The sequence below is a fragment of the Astatotilapia calliptera genome, chromosome 4, assembly GCF_900246225.1.
Source record: "Astatotilapia calliptera chromosome 4, fAstCal1.2, whole genome shotgun sequence".
NCBI classification, from domain to species: domain Eukaryota; kingdom Metazoa; phylum Chordata; class Actinopteri; order Cichliformes; family Cichlidae; genus Astatotilapia; species Astatotilapia calliptera.
The window spans coordinates 25,407,235-25,425,054 of NC_039305.1; the positions used below are offsets into that span (position 1 = coordinate 25,407,235).

General features: G+C 44.7%; 2 protein-coding genes across 6 annotated transcripts; both read right to left on the minus strand.

The window, feature by feature from the left end:
- Window positions 1–874: 874 nt before the first annotated feature.
- On the minus strand, window positions 875–2,493 carry LOC113020068 (pleckstrin homology domain-containing family F member 2-like). The gene is made up of 2 exons (XM_026163736.1): window positions 2,230–2,493; window positions 875–1,960 (listed from the first exon to the last, which is right to left on the minus strand). The coding sequence occupies exons 1-2, from the start codon at window positions 2,474–2,476 to the stop codon at window positions 1,365–1,367; spliced, it is 843 nt and encodes a 280-aa protein (XP_026019521.1). The 5' UTR covers window positions 2,477–2,493; the 3' UTR covers window positions 875–1,364.
- A 9,932-nt stretch (window positions 2,494–12,425) lies between these two features.
- On the minus strand, window positions 12,426–17,721 carry bglap (bone gamma-carboxyglutamate (gla) protein). 5 transcript variants are annotated; one of them, XM_026163738.1, is made up of 9 exons: window positions 17,671–17,694; window positions 17,189–17,238; window positions 16,849–16,942; window positions 16,400–16,592; window positions 13,868–13,928; window positions 13,415–13,550; window positions 13,259–13,306; window positions 12,907–12,991; window positions 12,426–12,758 (listed from the first exon to the last, which is right to left on the minus strand). In XM_026163738.1, exons 6-9 carry the CDS (start codon window positions 13,470–13,472, stop codon window positions 12,656–12,658), a joined length of 294 nt encoding a protein of 97 aa, XP_026019523.1. In that variant the 5' UTR covers window positions 13,473–13,550; window positions 13,868–13,928; window positions 16,400–16,592; window positions 16,849–16,942; window positions 17,189–17,238; window positions 17,671–17,694; the 3' UTR covers window positions 12,426–12,655. The 5 variants fall into 5 exon arrangements, with proteins under 5 accessions (XP_026019523.1, XP_026019525.1, XP_026019524.1 ...); XM_026163740.1 differs by lacking the exon at window positions 17,189–17,238 and having other exon boundaries at window positions 17,671–17,721; XM_026163739.1 differs by lacking the exon at window positions 17,671–17,694 and having other exon boundaries at window positions 17,189–17,246.
- Window positions 17,722–17,820: the final 99 nt, after the last annotated feature.

Genomic DNA, 17,820 nt, shown 5'->3' on the forward strand with positions numbered 1-17,820 from the left:
AATAAATAAATAAATAAACATAGAACATAGGTAAACAGGATATTTGATGTTGCCAGAACCTTGCATATCACTGTACAGTGATCCAGTGACAGATTTGACCCATTTATACATCATTTTCTTTATTCATTTATTTTTTGTGACCTTATAATAGTTTTATTATACTTAAATCACATATATTGGTGTTTACTTTTACTGTAAGTCTTATTACTGCTAAAATTAACGGAATAATTCAATATTTATAATTTATTTAATTTTAATTGAGTTGCATACAAAAAATGTGCAGAAACCACCACTAGTTAGAAGGCAATTTGTCTACTTCTTGTTACATAGTTACAATTTCTACATCAGTATTTTGCTTTCAGTCGATTTACTGTTCTTTCAAAACTGGCTGACTGACTCAAAAATGTACTCGCTTTTGTTTTGGAGCTGTCTACTGTATTAGGATGTGCTCGATTCAGAGAGTTAACTAGAATGAACTTAAATCTTTGAAAAGAAGTGTAAATGTTTAGCCACATTCTGTTATTACCGCATTATTATAGCAGCGTCATCAAGTACTGTAACACTAGGACGTGCTACAGTTTGATATGTATGTTTGTATGTTATATTTATGAAAAATGCCAGTGAGAAGAAAAATGATGATAAATCAATGGTGCTGTAAAGGTTCTGTGTGTTTTCCCGAATGGTTTTTATATACATGCTTATTGGAAAAATGTATACTGTGGGTGAGGAACTATATACGGTTACTTCACTGACCTTGACTTGCACAATAAAAACCCCCAAAAGTCACAGAAGTACAAGAAAACACTGTAATATGCTCCAATAAGACTCTGAGGGCTAAACAGAGGACTTATTACTAAATGATGAGATTTCAGTGTTGTAATAACATCTCTCACAAATTGATTATCTGCACTTTATTGTTGAGGTTAAGGAGCAGCAAAAGAGCAGATACTGGATGCAAATACTTTACATGCATTCAAACAAAGAAACATGCATTCAGAGTCACATGCACAGGGAGAAGACAGTGCTTTTTGGAATAGAAATATCCTTTATTGTGAAATTCAGCTGTTCCAGCAGCAAAGTGACAGGCAGATGGAGCATTATTCATTTAACTAGCATGGTTAATGGCACTGAATATGTACAAAGATGATATATTCTTGTCTTTTTAAAATGATTTTTTCGACTCACTCCTGATTTGTTATTTACAGTGCAAATTGTTGCGTGTACAGCCTAAGATTAAAACACAAATAGACACAAACAAATAATACGTCGTCACATTTATCTTTACATTTACATAACTTCATGTAAGAAAATCAACTTTCTGTAATCTGAATCCATTCAAAAGCGTCTTTGTTGCAGTTTATTGGCTACTGTGATGGTATTGACTTTGGGTAATCATAAATGCTCAGCCGTTCCCAAGTCCCGTTTTTGGTGTCCAGCCAGTTGCTGGGAGAATAGATCCCTATCTCTCCTTCCTCCACTTTCTCATTTTCCTCACCAGAAGGACAAAACTCTTCCTCCTCTGAGCTGCTTTTCCCGGCGCTGTCTCCCCTGTCGCGAAACTTCTCTTCATTAATATTCTTGTAGCAGAAACTGCAGATCCTCAGCTTTTTAGTGGGGTGGATGTGATCGATAACGGCACGTTGCTTGGAGCATGAATTGCAGACCAAGAAGCCGCAATTCCTGCAGTGGTGTCGACGATTGACCCCACTAAACTTTGTAGAGAGGCACCGCATGCATTTGCAAGCAGCCGGATCAGGAATCCAGGAAACAGCAAACTTCTTGGAAGGTTTGCGGCTGGTGCCCTGCATTAGGCTGGACCGGCATTCATTGATGTGCTCTATCCAGGCCTTCTTCTCCTCGTATGAAGGGGCGGACACAAAAAAAGACTTGCTCGGTGTTCGGATCAGCCACTGATGCTTGAATATGTCACTGTCCTCCAGGTCTTCCAGCTCAATGTCCTCTAAAATCATAGTGAATTTGATAACAACATAAAAATTACATGGATAAAATGGTATGAGCAGAAAGCTGAACATATGAAGTTAAATTAGCACAGCACACTTGCTATTTTCTACTTGCCAGTCATATTATGAACAGTATTCAATAGTGTTGGCTCTTCTTGAAGCTTTTGTCTATATTTCTTTCTCTTCAGTCATAAAATTGTTTTTTGGCAGTTTCACATTAATCTTCTCACAGTAGGTTAGCTGCAGGAAACGCAGATGAATGTCTCACCTAAAGGGATGATCTTCTGCTTTTTGTACCAGCGACCAGGCACAACAATGCTGCCGTACACCAGAATATCAGTGAAGAGGAAGAGGATTTTCTGCTGTATCTTCTTGCGACCCTGCTTAAACACAGTTCCCTCTCCGATTAGAATCCGGCCCGGCTTGGACAAGGGCTTCCCTGCTTGATGGAATGAACTCTCCACCGCCTGCACACGCTCTTGGTTCTCTCGTTCAAAGGTTGGGTGATCCATCATTTCTTTGGTGTGAACAAGTTGTGCAGCTTGATAGTGTCTGAACTCCAGAGTGCCTTTTTAAACTATTGGTGGTGATGTAACGGGGCGGGCCAAGTGACAAACATGTTATACTGGAAGGCAAGAAAAGGGAGTAGTGAGGCAGTACTTACTGGAAAAATAGAAACTGGTCAAACAAAACAATCAAGAAAGAAAGAACATTTAAAAAAAGTGGAGTCGTTATGGAAAGATTATACAGTATTACATATTTATAAGTTGCTTTAAACGAGGAAAGCTCCCTTTTGTGCAACAACAACTTTCACTTGCTATTTCCAAAACAATATCTTAATTCTTATTTGGCAGAAGAGTGCACGGTAAAATCAACAGTATGATTGTCTCCCTCTGCAGAGTCACTTCACAGAGAGGTGCAGGAATGTCAGAATTCTTTTCCCGTCCTTAATGAAAAAAACAAAATAAATTATGCTTGCACAACATTGCTCAATCAGTATGAGCATTTTTATGGAGAATGCGAACATAAGTTTTGACCCTTTGGGTTAGAGGTGGGATGCCCGGCAGGCTGACTTTATGATTCTTATCGCCTTGCTAAAAGACTTCTAGAGTGAGATGTTTTCATTTTTAAAGTTTTTTGTTTTAAAAAGTTTGTTTTGTTTTCTCCTCCTTGAATCGCTACCTTATCGTGGTGGAGAGGTTTGTGTGTCCCAGGGATCCCAGGGGCTATGTTGTCTGGGGGCTTTTGCCCCCTGGTAGGGTCTCCCATGGCAAATTGGTCCTGGGTGAGGGACCAGACAAAGAGCGATTCAGAAGACCCTTATGAAAAGGATATCGAGGGAACAGTTTACCCTGCCCGGGATAGGGTTACCGGGGCCCCGCCCTGGAGCCAGGCCCGGGGAGGGTGCCCGAGGGCAAACGTCTGGTGGCCGGGCCTTAGTCCATGAGGCCCGGCCGGGCACAGCCCGAAGGGGAGACATGGGCCCATCCTCCCGCAGGCCCACCACCCGCAGGAGGCGCCATAGGGGTTGGGTGCATTGTGTGCCGGGTGGCGGCCAGGAGCGGAGGCCCTGGCGGACTGACCCCCGGCTGCCAAAACTGGCAATAGGGACATGGAATGTCACCTCTCTGGTGGGGAAGGAGCCTGAGTTAGTGCGTGAGGTTGAGAGGTACCGGCTAGATATAGTCGGGCTCACCTCTACGCATGGCTTGGGCTCTGGAACCAGTCTCCTGGAGAGGGGCTGGACTCTGTCTCAGTCTGGAGTTGCCCCTGGTGAGAGGCGGCGGGCTGGGGTGGGTATTCTAATATCCCCTCGGCTTGCTGCCGGTACGTTGGGGTTTTTCCCGGTGGACGAGAGGGTTTGTTCCCTGGGAACGGGTCCTGACTGTCATCTGTGCTTATGGGCCGAGTGGCAGTTCAGAGTACCCAGCCTTCTTAGAGTCCCTGGGGGGGGTGCTGGAAGGTGCTCCACCTGACCTGGAGACTCTGTTGTCCTGCTGGGAGACTTCAATGCTCACGTGGGTAACGACAGCGAGACCTGGAGGGGCGTGATTGGGAGGAACGGCCTCCCTGATCTGAACCCGAGCGGTGTTTTGTTATTGGACTTCTGTGCTAATCACAGTTTGGCCATAACGAACACCCTGTTCGAACATAAGAGTGTCCATAAGTGCACGTGGCACCAGGATGCTCTAGGCCGTAGGTCGATGATCGATTTTGTAATCGTATCACCAGACCTGCGACCATATGTTCTGGACACTCGGGTAAAGAGAGGGGCTGAGCTGTCAACTGATCACCACCTGGTGGTGAGTTGGATCAGGTGGCGGGGGAGGACGCTGGACAGACCTGGTGCACCTAAACGCGTAGTGAGGGTGTGCTGGGAACGTCTAGCAGAGGCCCCGGTCAGCGAGATCTTCAACGCACACCTCCGGCAGAGCTTCAACAGCATTCCGAGGGAGACTGGGGACATTGAGGCCGAATGGACCATGTTCAGCGTCTCCATTGCCGAAGCTGCTGCATTGAGCTGCGGCCACAAGGTGGTTGGTGCCTGCCGTGGTGGTAATCCCCGAACCAAATGGTGGACACCAGAGGTGAAGGGATCCACCAGGCTGAAGAAGGAGTCCTATCGGGCTTGGTTAACCTGTGGGACTCCGGAGGCAGCCGACAGGTATCGACAGGCCAAGCAGAATGCGGCTCGGTCAGTGGCTGAAGCAAAAACTCGGGTGTGGGAGGAGTTCGGGGAGGCCATGGAAAAAGACTTTCGGACTGCCTCGAAGAGATTCTGGCAAACCGTCAGGCGTCTCAGGAGGGGAAAGCGGTGCTCTACCTGCACTGTGTATAGTGCTGGCGGAGCGCTGCTGACGTTGACTGAGAAAATTGTCAGGCGGTGGAAGGAATACTTTGAGGACCTCCTTAATCCCACTGACACGTCTTCCAAGGAGGAAGCAGAGTCTGGGGATGAGGGGAATGACCCGCCAATTTCCGGGGGCGAGGTCACTGAGGCAGTTAAACAACTCCTTGGTGGCAGAGCCCCTGGTGTTGATGAGGTCCGCCCCGAGTTCCTGAAGGCTCTGGACGTTGTAGGGCTGTCTTGGTTGACACGCCTCTGCAATGTTGCGTGGAGATCAGGGGCAGTACCTGTGGACTGGCAGACCGGGGTGGTGGTCCCCATCTTTAAGAAGGGGGACCGGAGGGTGTGTTCCAACTACAGGGGGATCACACTCCTCAGCCTCCCTGGGAAAGTCTATGCCAGGGTGCTGGAAAGGAGAGTTCGTCCGCTAGTCGAACCTCGGACACAGGAGGAACAATGCGGTTTTCGTCCTGGTCGCGGAACACTGGACCAGCTCTTTATCCTCTCGAGGATACTTGAGGGTGCATGGGAGTTTGCCCAACCAGTCTACATGTGTTTTGTGGACTTGGAGAAGGCATTCGACCGTGTCCCTCGGGGTGTCCTGTGGGAGGTGTTGCGGGAGTATGGGGTGTCTGGCCCATTGCTACGGGCCATTCGATCCCTATACGACCGTTGCAAGAGCTTGGTTCGCATTGCCGGCAATAAGTCGGACTCGTTCCCGGTGGGTGATGGGCTCCGCCAGGGCTGCCCTTTGTCTCCGGTTCTGTTCATAATTTTTATGGACAGGATTTCTAGGCGCAGCCAAGTGGCGGAGGGCTTTCGCTTTGGTGGCCTCAGAATCTCATCTCTGCTTTTTGCAGATGATGTGGTTCTGTTGGCTTCATCGGGTGAGGGCCTCCAGCTCGCACTGGAACGGTTCGCAGCCGAGTGTGAAGCAGCGGGAATGAGGATCAGCACCTCCAAATCTGAGGCCATGGTTCTCAGCCGGAAAAGGGTGGAGTGCCCACTCCGGGTCGGGGATGAGTTCCTGCCCCAAGTGGAGGAATTCAAGTATCTTGGGGTCTTGTTCGCGAGTGATGGGAGAAGGGAGCCGGAGATCGACAGACGGATTGGGGCTGCAGCTGCAGTAATGCGGACGCTGCACCGGTCTGGCGTGGTGAAGAGGGAGTTGAGTGTAAAAGCGAAGCTCTCAATTTACCGGTCGATCTACGTCCCTACCCTCACCTATGGCCACGAGCTGTGGGTAGTGACCGAAAGAACGAGATCGCGGATACAAGCGGCAGAAATGAGCTTCCTCCGAAGGGTGGCTGGCCTCTCCCTTAGAGATAGGGTGAGAAGTTCGGCCATCCGGGAGGGGCTCGGAGTAGAGCAGCTGCTGCTCCACATCGAAAAGAGCCAGCTGAGGTGGTTCGGGCATCTGACAAGGATGCCCCCTGGGCGCCTCCTGGGTGAGGTGTTCCAGGCATGTCCCACCGGGAGGAGGCCCCGGGGCAGACCCAGGACACGCTGGAGAGATTATATCTCTCGGCTGGCCTGGGAACGCCTTGGTATTCCCCCGGATAAGCTGGAGGAGGTGGCTGGGGAGAGAGAGGTCTGGGCCTCTTTGCTTAGGCTGCTGCCCCCGCGACCCGGCCTCGGATAAAGCGGATGAAGATGGATGGATGGATGGAAGTTTTTTGCTTTTCCATATTCTCACGGATCTTAGAAAAAAGAAGCATTTTTAACTTTTTATTTTGTGTTTTGTTTTTGTTTTTAGCTCTAACTCATGCAATGTGACGTTTTATGTCAGGGTAACCTGTAAAATGCTTCTTGATGAAACAACAGATTAAAATGGAATAACAAAGCAATCAAAGAGTTAAAATTCATAGTAAAACAGGTTATGAAACTCAGCCAGCCACATGTAAAACAAACACAGTGCACTGCTTTATGCTGCCAAGCCCTTGGCCTCTTTAATTCAGTTCTAAATATAGAACTATGCAAATTAGGCAGACAGGAGGTATTTATTTCATGCCTAAAGGCTTCTATGGGGTGTGCACAAGGCATAATTCCTGGATGTTTCTGTTATCGCAAAGGGGTAAACAGTTGCCAGTAAAATTGTCAGTTGTGGACTGAAAGTAGAAGATAACCTATTTATTAATGAATAAATAAAAACAATGCACAACAATCCGATTGTTCAGTCTGACGTCACTAGCCGTGTCTGGACCTAAACTCTGCTGCAGGTCCATATATCAAACGATCACTATGGCATTACTGAGAGTTGAAAAACTGTCTAAAGTCTTTCATCTTTAATAAAATGATCAGCGTTCTGTTCTACCAGGTGTAATAATTGAGTTTAACATCCAGGCATCCATGAAAACGGAATTTATGATATTTAACGGAGTTAGAAGTTAGCAGGGAGTTAGCTCGCTAGCTTCTATCTAAATACAATATAGTATGTCCTGACTGCGGCGGTTTGGAAACAAATTAAAACGTACAGCTCTGTTATCACTTCCAACATAAATGAAGACAGAAAACTAAACAGCAGTGACGTTTGTAGGGTTACTGAAGTTTGGCTAGCTGGTATATAATGATGTGCTACGTGACTGCTAGCGACACAGCTATGTTAGCATAATATAAGCAAGCTAACTTTTTTTCCCACTCGATAAAAGTTAACGTGAGTGTTCTCGGTGGTCAGGAACAAATGTAATCGCATGGCAGGATGCTGTAAAAGGACCAAACTCCAGCCAGGAGAACAACTGAGATAATCCATCCACAATACGAGGTTAGTCATTCATATACTGCTGCATGGGCTGAGCTGTAGTTACATCCTAAGGTTTTAAAAACTGAGCTTAAATAAATGATTAGCGGTAATAAAAGCCGAGGGAGGTCAACAGTGATCACTGACTGTTTTAGGAGCTTTTTGAGATCAAATAGAAGAAAATACATAACATTAAGCACGTTAACAACACAAAAGCCATATTAAACGCAGACTACTTTAGGCCCGGAAGTAGGATTCGTCGTGTCATCACTGAACAACCAGATAAATAATGAACAATTATTAACTCTTTTTTTTTTTTTTTGCCTGTACTTTAACAATGGGGCGATCGTGGCTCAAGAGTTGGGAGTTCAGGAGTTCGCCTTGTAATCGGAAGGTTGCCGGTTTGAGCCCCGGCTTGGACAGTCTCGGTCGTTGTGTCCTTGGGCAAGACACTTCACCCGTTGCTTACTGGTGGTGGTCAGAGGGCCCGGTGGCGCCAGTGTCCGGCAGCCTCGCCTCTGTCAGTGCGCCCCAGGGTGGCTGTGGCTACAATGTAGCTTGCCATCACCAGTGTGTGAATGGGTGGATGACTGGTTGTGTAAAGCGCTTTGGGGTCCTTAGGGACTAGAAAAGCACTATACAAATACAGGCCATTTACCAATCAGAATTGTTGTCTGAAGGCCACGAAGGATGCCCAACGGATTAATTTTTTCAAGTGGAGAAGATATGGTAATGCCATATTGGTCCACTTGATTGGATCTATTTAATTTAATTTTATTACAAATTGGACAGACAATTAGACAGAAAGAAAGACAGAAAGAAAGAAAGGGAAAATTAAAAATAGAGGTGAAGGAGGACAGTAAGACAAGACACTGAGAAAATCCATTGGATCACCTGTTACAAGGAGAAAAAAGAAAACAAACAACAAGCGAACAACACAATACAGAGATCAAAGACAACAACCTAGATACGTGTAAGTAACACTAAATACTAAATATTAAATTGTCGAGCAGCACGCAAGACTGACAGTGAACGATATGCTTTAAGGTAGCAGCCAAGGAAGATATAGTTTGTCTGTGAGCAAGCTTGAGTTCAAAAGGTTTATCCATGTAACGATCTGTTAGAGGTTGTGGGGAGACATAGCCCTGCCCCCCAAAGCATGAAGCAGGCATGGACCCAGGCCCAGACATCCAGAGGCCCACCAGAGTGTGAAAGCCCAAAGAGGACCACCGGAGAGGCAACCGCGCCGGAAAGAGCTGAGGAGAGCTCCAGATGTGAGGTCACCTAGGAGCTACGGTGCAGAAGCCACAGGGGGCTGCGGTGACGAGCCCGCAGCCAGTTGCGCCAGAGCAGATTGAGCACAGGTTCCAGAGGTCCGAGGGAACCCCACCCCCCGGAAGGGGCCTGACCTGGCCCTGCCAAGCAGCTGCTGGGAGTGAGCCGGGTACATACCTGAGCGCCCAGTCCCGGACATCAACCACCAAGGCACCGACGGCTAAAGGCATCAGCCACCGGCAGGGAGTGTCGTGGGTGGAGACAGCCCTCCACACCTGGGGGGGGGCCTGAGATGTTCCCAGAGAGGAGGAGGTGGAGAGTCAACCGGACACACACCAGACACAAGCTTACATTCCCACCCTCATGCAAACAAATACAAATACTCAGCACTCGCCCAATGTGGAGAGAAACAGTAATGAACACCCATTCACACTCTCCAAACGTACTCTATACTCCCAGGTCCAGGTATCACCGCCCTCAGGGGGGCAATCAGCCCCCTGACCCAGGAGATGTTACCCTTTTCCCTGGGGTGGAGGCAAGCAGACTGCCCCCGGCCCAGCAGCCGCAGGGATGGCCCAGCGTCCCAGACCCCGACCATACTGTCAACTCCTCCCAGGCCCCTGCCCCCAGTAAGCAACCATTAACTATTAAATATATTGCGTTAATTTGTAGCCACTAGTTAGCTCAGCACAAAAACAGCGCACGTGGAAATGAGCTAGCCTTGTTCTTTTTGTTTCTAATAATTAAATGCAACATGTCAGTCTATTAATTATTATGCGGATAAAGCACATGTGCTTCGGATTTCACTTTTAATTTGCTCAGATTCTGGACTCTATAAGCAGTTCAGCTATGTATCCCCCTGCTAGGGGGTTCTGTATCAGGCTGGAGAGGCCCCAAAAGTGAACATTTAATCGTTTAAATGTGAGGAAGCCAGAGTACCCGGAGAGAACCCAAGCAAACACGGGGAGAACATACAACCACCACACAGAAAGACCCCAGCCTGATGGTGGAATCGAACTCGGGACCTTCTTGCTGTGAGACAACAGTGCGGCCCATCTCATCTTATGCATCTTATCTCAGGTGACCATTAACAACAATGCTGATGTACACCAAATTACCACTGAAGAGTGAGAATATTTTCTTTCTGATGCGCTTGATCAGAATAGTTCCTTCTCCAATGAGATCCAGCCTGGTTTAAACCAGGGCACTGTTGTGGTTTGGAATGAATTCGCCACGGCCTGGATAAGTTTACGGTTCTCTCATTCAAAGCGCAACTCATCCATCATGTCTTTGGTATGAACAAGTTGTGCTGCTCAAGAGTCTCAGCTCAGGCTTTAAAAGCTTGCCAGTAAGTTGGGTTTTCAGAATGACAAAAATGTTATGTAAGTGTTTTGGAGTTTGTACATGCTTTGTCTCTAGGGGCCACAGTAATATAGAGCCGACTCATAACAATCACAACAGTGTAAGGGATATTTAAGGCAAAGTAAGGGGATCAACAAAGTCATAACGAATATTTGCTTGGAAGCTTACAGAGTTGTTAAGATATTTATTTCTGAGTATCAGGGAGGCAGAATTTATTATTTGTGCTGTCACACTAGAAGAATTGTCAAATCTTATGCTGCTGTACATTTAGTTTAAAAATCACAACCAAAATGTGTTAAAAATGTATTTTATATGTGCAGAGAGACATGTGCTCATACTGAAGATATTCTGTTTGATCTTCTCATGGACCTCAGAAAAAAAAGGTCAAAAAAAGTGTTTTAGTATAAGGCACAAAATGAATGTAGATAAAAGCAAAAACAGGTTAAAGGAAATAATGATGCAATGCTCTGTAGGAAGCAGGAAACGCCGACAGTTTCAAAGTCAAACATGCGTGAGACTTGTTGAGTAGCTCAGCTGGTTCATTTAAAAATAAACACACTGCTGCAAAGTCCTGTTGGCATGAGCATATCTTAATGAGGGAAAACAAATGCCAGTAACATTGCCAGTAAGTTGCTCTGGACTGACAGGAAGTAAAAGATGACCTATTTATTATCGAATGAATAAAACATTTTACAACAGTAAACGGTGAAGTAGCTATATGACTGGAAACGTTTGTTTTTGCTTTTTTTTCTTTACTGCTCCCATGAAAATGTGGTAAATATATCTATGCTGTCATGTGAAAGAAGAAAGTATGTCCTCTTTCGAGTCTAAAGTTTTACATATCACATTGTTTAAAAAAAAGAACTGTAATAGTGACATATGACATAATAAAAACGAAATCAAAATGCAGACAAGTCATATTTGTTCAGTCCTTTTTCCTCTTCTACTGTCACAACTGTAAACATTTAATGTGCTAAATGAGGCCTGTAGAGACTGAAATGTAGATCATGGGTTTGTTCCATTTTTGCACTTTCTGACCTTGGTGGGAATTTGCTGGGATCTCCACTCCAGAGCTCCAGACCAGCAAACTGCAAAAACTTTTTTTTCTTTAACAACACAACACTTTAACAACACTTTAACAACACAATAATGTAATCTACGATCTAAGTTTCAAAGACAAACATGTTGGGAAACTTGTTTAGTCAGCCACCTGATTCGAAAAACAAAATACCTAAATGCTCCTCTGTGCAGGTTAAATAATAAGTCAGCTGTAATTAAACACCTCTAAATGTAACAATGCAAAACAGAAAGAAGCAGCATGGTGGTGGTTTTTAAAACTTTTAAAACTACGGTACGGCATCACTAACCATACATCTACATCTGTTTAGGTTCATCTCATCTCGCATCAACCTGATGGATTTTTCTTTGTATTAATAGAGAAACTGATCAAAAAGTAAGAAACAGAAGCAGAACGAAGGTACCACAGAGTCGAACATTCACAAACATATTCACGTGCATACACATTCACACATTGTCTATGATTTGTTTTTCTGCTTGTCTCAGTTTTATTTATGATTTGTGGCATATAGACAACTCATTCTGTGCACCTTGTCTCAGCTATGTTAACTGTGCTATCTCTGTCATCAATTGCTTTCTGCACAGCCAAACATAAACACCAAGAAGAAAACAAGCGAACTACCGGAATACAAAGGAAGAAATTACATCATGATGCACAATAGACCCGTCCGACTGGACACCCCGGTGCTGCCGGGATGATGTCGGGAATGCACAGATCTATCAAAGGAAACAAACAGACGGGGAATCACATGGCACAAAAGCTTCAGAGTTTCAGCGATTTTCTTTTGTGTGAAAATGTTTAAATAAATCATGAACCACATTTCTGAGCCACTCTCAGGCCCTGTTTACCGTGGTCACTGATATGTAGGAATACCCTTTTGATAAAGGAGTAGGACTGGATCACTTTAGTCTGAGAAATGTGATTTTTAAAGTTACTGCAAACTGTATTCACTAAAAGTATTCTTTAAAAAAAAAAAAGCAAACTGAATACCTTAAAAGAACTGCAATGTTATATTATAGAGATGATAAAGGTTCATTAGCCTTACATATAATATAGCCTAATAGGGACATCTAGTGGCTAAAACTTGTCAAATCTGCTTCATGAGTTACGTGAATGATTCCTAATCCAATACAACAAATAAGGCTTTAGAAAACAGCACACACAGCAGAATGATATTCATTTTTATTCCGTTTCAACTCTACAGGCGGAGAAAAATGACAGAATTACAGAGATATTCTTGAAGGTGCAGTTAGGAAAGAAAGTAAATCCACCTGCTGGTGTTTGGTTTCTTCCAGTCTGATCCGTCTGCCACACTTTTAGACAAAGAAAAAGCCGAGCTCAGAGGTGGCAATGCAAGAAAAAAGGCAGCTCTGGTGCGCAGTCAGCTGTAGCCTCTAATAGGGGATTGGTCCATAGTAGGCAGTGTAGGCGGCGATGATGCCGTTTATGTCCATCATGTGCTCACAAGCCACGTTGGCCTCACACACTTCTCTCAGGCTGAATGGAGGAGAGAGGACACACACACAGTTACTTATGATGTTTCATACCTTCATGAAAACTTTCCATATCCAACCCAACCCTATTAAAGATAAGAACATGTCTAAAAACATGCAGCAATAAGGTTTGTAGATAAGGTGTGAGATACCTCTCCAGCTGTACCAAGGATAACTGTCCAGCAGCTCTCTTCTGCCTCACCACCGTGGAGGCCTGCTCCCTCTCCACAAACAAACCTGCACATCACAGTCATAAGACATCTGTCAACCTGCTGTTGTTTATGAAAATTTTTTTTTTTTTTTTTAAAGATCAGTATAGCATAAAAACAAAAAAAGTCATAGAGAAAAAACAACAAACAACAAAAAACAAGAGTATAGAATATTTTTTGCAAAAAGTCATTCATCATTCATCATTCTTGGTATATCATTTCACTCATGCAGTGCCTGAAAGTTCGAACCCCTTCTCCATTAAACTCTGGACGAATAAACTAATATTAATCATACCCTCCTCAGCAGGGTTGTCACCAGCAGGCTGAGGGTCGGTGGCAGCATCTATCAAACAGAAGGGGAAAAATAAGAACAGACTAACTTTAAAAAACTAATTTAGTTTAAAGGTTTAAGGTTAAAAAATTACATTGCAAATATTGCTACAGCTCTTACCCGAAGCGACACAGATAACTACCAAGAAGCAGAGAGCCAGGATAGCCACGGTCTTCATCTTTTCTTTCTTTTTCAGCCTTCAGTTTAAGGGAAAATGGCCCGAGCTGTATCACTCACTCTCTCCGTCTTTCCTTCTCTTAGACATATATATGTAAAAACACACTCGGTTTATAGATGTAGCCCTTGTGTGACATGGATATGTGATTGGTTAGGGAATCATGTATCACACACCCACACAGATGCAGAAATACACACCTCTGCAAAAATGAAGTATATATATATGTATGTGTAAAAAAAGAAAGAAAGAAAAGGGCATCCACACTCACAGCGTTGCAGAATAAGGGGTCCAAAAGGTGGGCAATGTTTTAAAGCATAGGTGAGGAGCCACAAATATATGCCACTGGAAGGATCTTTCAATCAACATTATTTTACAGCTTCATTTGACCTACTTACCAGATTTGTGTTAAGAATCACAGTTTCCTTTTCCTCATCTTTGCAAAATTTGCAGTTATCTCTGTTAAAATAAAAAAACAAACAAAAAGGAGACAAAAAACAGAAAGAATGAAATCAAATCAAATCAAATCACTGTCACCGATATCTCATCATACGTAGTGGTAGTAATATAAAATTTAATGAACTCTTTCAGGAAAGCAGCTCGGACAGGTCAGACTTTTAAAGCGCCCACACACTTGTACATTTAGTTCAGTAAGTGCATGAGGCAGAGAAAAACCATGGCTTAACTCACTAAAAAGGAAAAACCACTGTCCCACATTATGCTGCATTATTTTAATCTGAGGGCTTTCTTTTTATTGCAAACCACAGTGATTTCCTACATAGAGAAAGCAACATTTAGAAACAACCATGTTTGTTTGAAGCTTTGTAGACGGGCCATTTAAATGTGCACAGATATTTTTACCACAACAAGTGGGTGGTTCGACAGTTAAGCAGAGGAAAGCTGCATGATGTCGAGTGGAACATGTCGTTTGATTTTTAATGAAAACAAGACTTCCCACAAGCAAAGTGCCTAATACTCTCATGCCACTCCTAAAATGTAATCCTTTCCTGACACCATGACACCCCCCTCCTCCAATCCCTCTCTCAGCAGCAAGACATCTCCCCCCCTCCCCTCCTCCCAAACATCTCCCAGTGTCACGGTGGATCAGGTCAGGAGACAACTGAGGAAGCTTCGCCCCAGAAAGGCACCAGGCCCAGACAAGGTGTGTCCTAGGATGCTAAAGGCGTGTGCTGCTGAACTTGGGGAGCCGCTACAACGAGTCTTCAACCTCAGTCTGCGACTGGGGAGAGTGCCCGCCCTATGGAAGACATCCTGCATCGTCCCGGTCCCCAAAAAGAACCGGCCCAATGAGCTGAATGACTTCCGACCGGTGGCACTGACGTCACATCTTATGAAGACTCTAGAGCGGCTCTTCCTCAACTTCCTCCGACCACAGGTACAACATGCCCAGGACCCACTACAGTTTGCATACAAGGCGGGTGTCGGAGTGGAGGATGCCATCCTGTACCTCCTACACAGAGCCCACTCACACCTGGATGGGGGAAAAGGCACGGTCAGGATACTGTTTCTTGACTTTTCCAGTGCCTTTAATACCATGCGGCCCTGTATGCTTCAGGAAAAACTGAACAGGATGGAGGTGGACCCCTGCCTGGTCGCTTGGATCTCCGACTACCTCACCGACAGACCACAGTACGTCAGGCTGAAGGACATCACGTCTGACACAGTGGTCAGCAGCACAGGAGCACCACAGGGAACTGTGCTGTCCCCTCTTCTCTTCACCCTGTACACCTCTGACTTCTGCTACAACTCTGAATTATGCCACATTCAGAAGTTTGCAGACGACACAGCCATCATGGGGTGTATCTGGGATGATCAGGAAGAAGAGTACAGAAGTCTGGTCAGGAACTTTGTCGCATGGAGTCACACAAACCACCTGCAACTCAACACCTCAAAGACTAAGGAACTGGTTGTGGACTTCGGGAGGTCTAGAGCAGGTCCACTGCCGGTTCAGATAGAGGGGGAGGAGGTGGAGGTGGTCAACAAGTACAAGTACCTCGGGCTGTGGGTGGACAATAAACTGGACTGGTCATGCAACACAGAGCACCTGTACTGTACCGACTGTACTTCCTCAGGAGGCTGAGGTCTTTTAACATCTGCAGGAAGCTCCTGAGGATGTTTTACCAGTCGGTGGTTGCTGGAGTACTTTTCTATGCTGTGGTGTGCTGGGGGAGCAGCACAGCAAAGAAGGACTCATCCAGGCTGGAGAAACTGATCAGGAAGGGCTCTGTGGTCGGCATGAAGCTGGACACTCTGGTGACAGTGGCAGAGAAAAGGACATTAAAGAAACTGATGGACATTATGGACAATGCCAGGCATCCTCTGCACACGGCCATTAACAACCAGAAGAGTCTGTTCAGTGACAGGTTGCTTCTCCCCAAGACAAGAACTAACAGACTTAAAAACTCCTTTGTCCCACACGTCATCAGACTGTTTAACTCCTCTCTGGAGGGGAGAGGGAGGGGAAACAGGAGGACAAAGGAGGGGGGAACAACTAAGCTGTAGTGCCTCTTCACCTCACTGTGCAATACCTTTTGTGCAATACTTTTGTAAATAGTCAACGGTGCAATAGACCTCAATACTTGAAATGTGCAATTCACTTGTATTTTTATTTTTTATTCCTATTTATTCTATTTATCCCCTTCGTATATTTTATTTATATTGTCTCTGTATTTATATATGTGTGTGTGTGTGCGTGTGTGTGTGTGTGTGTGTGTGTGTGTGTGTGTGTGTGTATATATAATATTCTGTAACTCTGTAACTTCTGTCGGTGCTGTGCTTTTTTGGAAATCGAATTTCCCAGAGGAACCCACCCGAGGGATTAATAAAGTTCTATCTTATCTTATCTTATCTTATCTTTTGTGGGGTACACATCAAACATCTTTTGTTTCAAGCAGACACTGCAGGATTACCTGTGGTTCGGCAGCTCTTCTCTTGATGTCATACGATATTAGCAGGGTGGGCAGAACATTCACACTGTTGGGGGATCCTCATATACCAGGGTTATAGTTGTGGGTTGGTGCTATCATAGCTTTGCAGAGCAGATCTACATGCTGTAGCTCTGTACAGTCACTAGGAGGCAGTGTGAAAAATATGTGGCATAACCTGTAAGAGGTGAAAGTCAAGTGAAAAAGTGTTAAAATCAATCTGTCTGCTGTAGGCATCGTCTATGTTTCTCACACTGCTTTTTTTTTTAATGTTCTGCATGTCTTCCTCTTTGTGGTGATATACCACTCCAGTTTAACTAAACTTTCAATAAATATTCATCCTACACATAGCATCATCACAACTTGGCTGTGTTTTGTTCTAAGGTGTGAAAAAAAGAAGGCAACCAAACCAAAAACAAGGTATGGGTCCTCACCAGGGGTCAAGGGTGAAACCACAATGAGCGTTTGCGTCTGAGGAACTGCTGAGATTTGAACATGCTGGGTACCATGACTGGAATCACTGAGAACCTACACAGATGTTATGCACTGTTAGTTTTGTCAGATTATTGCATGCAAGCACTTGGCATTGTTTGCTCACCAAAATTATGTGCTCTGCAACACGAAAAATCCTACATCAAATTAGCCTCCAGCTTTAACATAGGCAAACATAGCCTTCTTTAACTGGTCTCAGCTGTGCTGGCTTGTTAACTGTGTTCAGCTGTTGGTGTACCTTGCTAAACAGTTCACTACCTAGAACCTTCAGGAAAGTTGTACCTGGAAAACTTGCGTTGGCACCAGACCAGGTGATGTGGATAGGAAAACGGCTTTGACAGGGGACATTTGAGTCAAGTCACTTTGCTATTACATAAAACTGAAAAAGAAAATGTGTTTCCACTAACACTTGCAATGCATAATTACAAACATGCACACAAAGTACACTCACAGAGACCACAGTTACAAAAGTAGACCACATGTCTTAGGAGGTAGAGAGAAAGAGGAGAGACTTTTGTATAGGTGCAGAAGTCGATCACTGAGTTCACCACACACTAGGACAGCTGACTGTGAGCGCACGATATCTTTAACATTGCAATTCCCATTTGTTTTGCAGCTTTTGAGCACAGTCACGACTCAAATAGTACAACTAGCTGCACAAGCTGATGAATAACACGTTTTTAGTTTCAAAGAAGCATGACAGATACGTCCTAAATCTGACTTGCATCCATCCACTCAATGTCCTCCTCAGTCATACGACTCACCACGACTGCTGCAGAAATGATAGTAGTTGACTGAATTTAACTGAAAAATTAAACGCAGCTTGCACTTCAGTAACTTATCAGCAATGTGGTTGTTTTTCACATCCTTGGAAACAATGGCAGCTGTTTTCCATTCGTGAACTAGAGCCTTGT

Bases quoted from the DNA above. Each gene is read 5' to 3' on its own strand.
- bglap (XM_026163740.1), bottom strand. From the start codon at position 13,472: ATGAAGACCGTGGCTATCCTGGCTCTCTGCTTCTTGGTAGTTATCTGT. The intron at 13,307-13,414 runs GTAAGAGCTGTA...TCTGTTTGATAG, and splicing joins AGTTATCTGTGTCGCTTCGG to ATGCTGCCACCGACCCTCAG. The intron at 12,759-12,906 runs GTATCTCACACC...TCCTCCATTCAG, and splicing joins TCCTTGGTACAGCTGGAGAG to CCTGAGAGAAGTGTGTGAGG.
- LOC113020068 (XM_026163736.1), bottom strand. From the start codon at position 2,476: ATGATGGATCACCCAACCTTTGAACGAGAGAACCAAGAGCGTGTGCAG. The intron at 1,961-2,229 runs GTGAGACATTCA...CTATGATTTTAG, and splicing joins GCAGAAGATCATCCCTTTAG to AGGACATTGAGCTGGAAGAC.